Source organism: Brachionichthys hirsutus, chromosome 16 (genome assembly GCF_040956055.1).
Source record: "Brachionichthys hirsutus isolate HB-005 chromosome 16, CSIRO-AGI_Bhir_v1, whole genome shotgun sequence".
NCBI classification, from domain to species: Eukaryota; Metazoa; Chordata; class Actinopteri; order Lophiiformes; family Brachionichthyidae; genus Brachionichthys; species Brachionichthys hirsutus.
The window spans coordinates 11,901,477-11,907,706 of NC_090912.1; the positions used below are offsets into that span (position 1 = coordinate 11,901,477).

Consider the following 6,230-nt stretch of genomic DNA (forward strand, 5'->3'; position numbering starts at 1 on the left):
CATGGGCTCTATTGCTCATATAAAAGACAAGTGTTAAAACTGCATTGTGAACGTACATATTTTGTCCAACTATTATTAACACAGGTAAAACTGAGTATTTTTTAACTGAAAACAGCAAAAAATATGCCAAGGTGCACAAAGGGTTTAGATACTATTACTCTTATCAAAGACTAGTGTTATAAAAAAGGACTTTGATATCAGTAGCCTCTCCCCTTTACACAGCTGCTATTAAAACCAAGAATTCCTTTCGCTCAACCATAACCATCTTTGGTTGCATCTGCGGAGAAATGGTCTCTCGAACTATTTCCATCATCCTCAAATGCCTTCTGGGTTTTGCGGTTGTTGCCTCATTGATAGCTAACTTTGTTCTGATATGGCTCAACACTCAACGCACTGAAGAATGCCCACTTCAAAAGGTAAATTCAGTTCCAACTGTGCTGCACAATGAGCGCAGCACTGTTTTTGCTGATCTCTCAGTGGAAGAACTTCGACAAGTGCGAGACTACATGTCAAAGATCCAAGGGATGAACATCACTTATGAACCGGCTTCACCTCCTTCGGCTGACGTCTTGTATCTGATCGAACTCTCCCTGCCCAAAAAGCAGGACATTTTGCAATATCTGGATTCCAATGGACAAAAACCAGTAAGGGAAGCAACTTCAGTGGTTTTTCATGGCAATAAGAAGAGCATTAAGGAGTATGCAGTGGGTCCTCTGCCCAATCCAGTCTACCACCGAGATGTCACCTTTGAGAGATACAAAAGGGAGCTCCCTTTTACTGCACGTCCAGTGACTACTGGGGAGTACATTCTTTTAGAAAGGTTCTTGTGGAATGCACTTCAGCCCATCACTCAGCTGCTGAAGGAAAGTTTTGATATTGAGACATTGGAAGATGTTAGGTTTATAGACGGCATGCCCAGAGGACTCAAGTCAGGGGACAGACAATCCTGGTTTTCTCTGTTTCGAAATAAGACAGGCTATTTCATCCACCCATTGAGTTTTGAGATATTAATTAACCATCAAAGCATAGATTTCTTGTCCTGGAATGTCATTAACGTGTTTTATAATGGTCAGTACTTTGACAGCGTATTGCAACTGAAGGAAAAATATGAGGCAGGAAATGTGACCAAAGTCATCTCCAAACAGATGCCAAATTATGCATCACTCAAACCCAAGCAGAAACCCACGGGTGTTGGACCCCAGCAATTTTATATACATGGGAAACGATTCAGTGTGAAGAACAATCACATTGTATATCTTCACTGGAGCTTTGCTTTTGGTCTCAACATGCTCAGAGGTATGAGAATTTTTGATGTTCGTTTTAAAGGGGAGAGGATCATCTACGAGTTAAGTGTTCAAGAGGCCATGTCAGTCTATGGGTCCATGAACCCGGCTTTAATGCTCACCAAATATGTTGATGGAAGTTTTGGCATTGGTCGGCTTTCCTATGAACTGGTCAGAGGGGTGGATTGTCCTTATTCAGCCACCTACATTGACACTTTCAATTTTTTTAACACTGATGTTCCACGTCGACTCAGAAATTCAATTTGTGTTTTTGAGCATGATATGGGCGGTCCACTCCGGAGGCACTTTTCGGATGTTTACCTCAACAGTTACGGAGGATTAGGAAACAGCGCCTTAGTTTTCAGGACAGTCTCTACAATTGGAAACTATGACTACATGTTGGATTTCATTTTCTACCAGAGTGGCTCAGTGGAGGCCAAAGTTCATGCCACTGGTTATATTGCCTCTTCATTTGCATTGAAGGACAATTTTCCGTTTGGAGACCAAGTGGCAGAGAATGTCACTGGAAATGTCCACACCCATTTTATCAACTTCAAAGTGGATCTTGATGTTTTAGGTGGGTATAGGAAATCTAGAGAATTACAGAATGATATTTAAAAATATATTTAAAAAAAACTTTTATTACGTAGCCCATCTAACTATAAATAATGTATAATATAATAAAATGTAGTCCAATGAATCTGTTCCTTCCCCAGGAGTGAAGAATGTGTTCCAGACAAAAGACATGGAGTTTGTAAATGTTTCAGTGCCCTGGATGCCTGAACGTCATGCCATGATTCCTAAGGTGGTGGGAAAACAGCTTCAAACTGAGCAGGTGACGTGTGACTTTACAATTTAACAAGTGACAGTATGCTCAACGGCAAGTGAAACTAACGCAGCAATTATTGATACACATTGAAAGGGATAGTAGTAATAATAGTAATAAGTAGTTGTAAAACGAATGCATTTTATTGAACATCTTTTCTATCACCATACAAAAATCTCACAAACAAGAATGAAAAGAAGTAAAGCAGTTCAGGTAAAATATAGTACCTGAACTGCTTTAGTAGTTGTAGTTGTATTTCTTCATGTTTATTTTTTGCAATTTTATGCATTTTCCATGTTTGTAATTTCTCAGGATTTCCCATATCCCAGTAAAATCTGTTAGACTGCTAGATATAAATACTATGTTGCATCTTGATTCCAAAAACTAACCTTGTCCATCTGTTATCTGTCTTTGTCTGTGCCCGGGGCAGACAATTAGGACCATTCAGGTTGTCCAAGTGGTCGGAACTTATTTTTGTTCTGACATAGAAAAGAAAGACAATATTTTTTTTGGATGACTCAGCATACTAAGTAGCGTGACATTCACAAATACTGTAAATCATTACAAACATCTTACAATCATTTATTACATATTTATATTTATTCCATGGCAAAGGGACAGGGCCCCAATGAATATTCGGAGATGCATCCCCTGAAACACATAAGTAAGACAAAACAGTGAAATTAAAAGGACATAGGGTCCACCAGGAGCAAGTACTGGTCAATTCCACAGTCCAAGAATGGTGATAGCAGCAACAGAGAGAAGAGGCCAGACAGAGATCAAGCAGCAAAGAGAGTTGGGTCAGTAGCAAGACCAGTCCTCTCAGGAAGACAGACTGGAAGTTCACCCCCAACAAGAGTGCAGGAACAGACAATGTTGGCAGGTCTGTCCCCAGTTTGGAAACTGGCACATCTGATGCATTTGTCCTGTTGGTAGGCAACACATGGTAAATTGTTTAAACCTTTTTGTGGTTTCGACACCTGCATGGTGCCCAAAAACACTTTACAAAGCCTTGCATTCACCCTTTCAAGCACACATTCACACATCAGTGGGCATGCAAGGCGATGCCAGGCCCATCAGTCTTGCCCAAGGAAATTTAGAGATGGAGACAGTTGGAGCCAATATTGAAACCACTGACACATCAGTCACTGCACAACCCACTCTACTAACTGAGCAACAGCTGCCCAACAAGAGTCAGCCAGACCACTGCCGATGAAACACGGAAGCATGAAACAGTGCTCCGTAAAAGGGTCAGGTTGGACTCCACTGACTGAGACTTAAATGTGTGGACGGGCTGGTGGACAATGAGTCTTCCTCTCTGTAGAGCCAAGAAGCAGCAGAACCTCAATGACAGTGTGTGTGTTTTTCTACTTGTCCGCATTTTGCTCAAAAAGGACATCATACATGGTGTCAATCATTGTTTGAGTTTCATGCAATTTATTTTATTTAATATGACCGTGACCATCACCTACACTCTTGGCATACTAGCCTATTATGTTTTATTGAGTGATATTTCCTACATTGCGCTGTCGAGGGCTGTGCCACACCATAGTGAAACATGGAACCAACAAGACAGACAGACAAATAGTGAGGAATACACAGTGTTCTGAAGAGAAATTGCAGTGGATTTATTTGTGCTGCTTGTTTCCACCCCTTTCATTCAACCATAATTCCAAGAGTTATTCCTAAAAAACCAGATTCGCAAGAGTCTCAAGAGGAGAGTCTGGATCATCTAGGTCTCAGGAGATCTGAGGAAGAAGAGGCAGAGTGAGAGCCACAGACACTAACCCAGCAACCTCCAATGGCTCAGTGACCGGGGGAAGAGTTAACGCTTGTATTGAGTTTTAATAGGTGCTGGTGTGGTGGATCTGGCATGCATGAAACCTCCACCAAAGGAGAGCGCTATCACCCTGGACCCAGCATAAGCAGAATGGCCCCCCATAACACCCCAAGCTGCAACAGAACCCAGAGCATGATCCCCAGGGCCCCACAGGAGGACCATCTTAGTGTCCTGCAATGGCACGCTGCACAGCAGGCCGGCCCGGTGCCCCACCGGCACCCAACCCCACACCCCCAAAGACCACCCGCCCACCACCAAGGATGGCGAGCCAGAGCGCACAACTCCACTGTAGCCTCCCTATCATATAACTCCCCGCCCAACACCCACTCAAACCCCAAGGTGTTGGTATGTGTGGTGAATTAAAATTGCTAAAATTGGGGTCGGGGCAGAGGGTTGCAGGTAAGCACTACCGTAATGTCTAATATCTAAGGCCAAGAGTAATGTTTGGAACCCAGGAAGCAGACACCAACACAAGAGATACTTTAAATTTAATATTGAAGAAAGAAAACAATTACAAACAACTGAGGAATGAACCGGCTGGAGTACTAGAACAATATGAATAAAAAATATTTCAATACGCAAAAACTGCAGGCTAATGGGCGGGCGTAGCAAAAATACAGTAAAATCAATATACACCGCCAGAACCAAAACTTACTCACAAAATCGATCTGTATCTGGTGTAGATATATTTAAATATAGATTTGGTATGGATCCAAAATTAACCAACAAACAAAAACCACCACCAGAACAACAAAACAATAAGAGAACCTGCAGCTGGCGAGATGTTGGAACTGACACTGAGCAGAGCCAAACAAACAAGAGAATGTTGGAGCACAGGAAACAGACTGAACAACATCAAGCACTCTGGAATTATAATCGCAGCAAAGGTAGGACAAACAGGAGCTCAGAAACCAATGGTGATGGCAGAGTGAACGTCAGGTGTGTAGAGGCCGGTCCCAACAATCCACCAGCTTCAGCTTCAATCACTAATCAGGGCAGCAGAGAAACACACAATCCTCACAACTAAGCCGATGTTGGAAATACAAAGAAACATGTTATTACAGATGGAGTTTGTTAATGTATATCTTGCATTTGACCACACAGGAGGCCGCTTTACGACATGACACCAAGATTCCTCGCTACCTCCACATTGCCAGCACACAGAAAAATAGGTGGGGTCACCAGCGGTCCTACAGGCTGCAGGTGTCCAGCTTTGTTGGGGACCACCTCCCAGAAACCCAGCCAGAGGAGAGAGCCTTGTCTTGGGCCAGGTGAGGGGTGAGGCTTCTGTGATGATGAGATGGAATAAGAGACTTGAAGTCACAGAAGCTTGTTAATATGTTTCACATTCGTCATCGCTTTGTGTTCTACATTCTGAAAGGGGATACATTTTTTTATCTGCACTGCCTCAAAATCTGCTGTCATCATGTAATCTGTTGCTCTCTCTGAGTCTAACATAAATTTGCTTGTCCAGGTACAAGGTAGCCATCACTAAGCAGAAGGACCTGGAGCAGGCCAGCGGTAGTCTGTACAATCAGTTTGATATGTGGTCTCCAGCTGTTGACTTTAGCAAGTACATTGAAGACAACGAAAACATTGAAAATGAGGTATGAAAGGACTGTTTATTTTTGAAATCATTATGACGACTTAAATTTGTATGTAATGTATTTCATCCTCCTGTATCTTTATTGTCCACAGGATCTGGTTGCCTGGGTGACCACTGGCTTCCTCCATATCCCCCACTCAGAAGACATCCCAAACACAGTAACTGTGGGCAATGGTGGAGGAGTCCTGTTGCGGCCTCACAACTACTTTGAAGAGGACCCATCCATCCACTCTGGTGACGCTGTGTACATCAGCCCAGGCACCGAGGACAGCTGTGACAACAACAGGATGGCCTGCCTGGCTCAAGAGACTTGCACGCCCATGCTGGAACCCTTCACCTACCACGGTTTTGCTCCCAGTAAACCATGAGAGATGATCTAAGACGTTGTTTGATCTCTTCCACTAATTTAATTTTGTGTTGGGGAAATTATTATAAGAGAAATTTAATGAATTGATTTATTATATTGAATAGAACAAAGAATATGAAATGTGGGGTGTCTTAAGTGGATTTTACCAAACCCTATCCCCAAAATCATCTAAAGACCTTGATGCTCCAGTACAATGTGCACAATTATTAGGTTATTGAGTATCAACAATTTTATGCATATTTTCCAATTCCAAGTTGTATGAACCTGAATTCTTACTAGATTTATGCATATCAGGTGATGTGTATTTG

General features: G+C 42.4%; 1 protein-coding gene across 1 annotated transcript; it reads left to right on the forward strand.

The window, feature by feature from the left end:
* The first annotated feature begins 287 nt into the window (after positions 1 to 287).
* Positions 288 to 5,923, forward strand: LOC137905647 (amine oxidase [copper-containing] 3-like). Its single transcript, XM_068749890.1, has 5 exons — positions 288 to 1,860; positions 2,000 to 2,118; positions 5,054 to 5,220; positions 5,424 to 5,556; positions 5,648 to 5,923. Exons 1-5 carry the CDS (start codon positions 288 to 290, stop codon positions 5,921 to 5,923), a joined length of 2,268 nt encoding a protein of 755 aa, XP_068605991.1.
* The last annotated feature ends 307 nt before the right edge of the window (positions 5,924 to 6,230 follow it).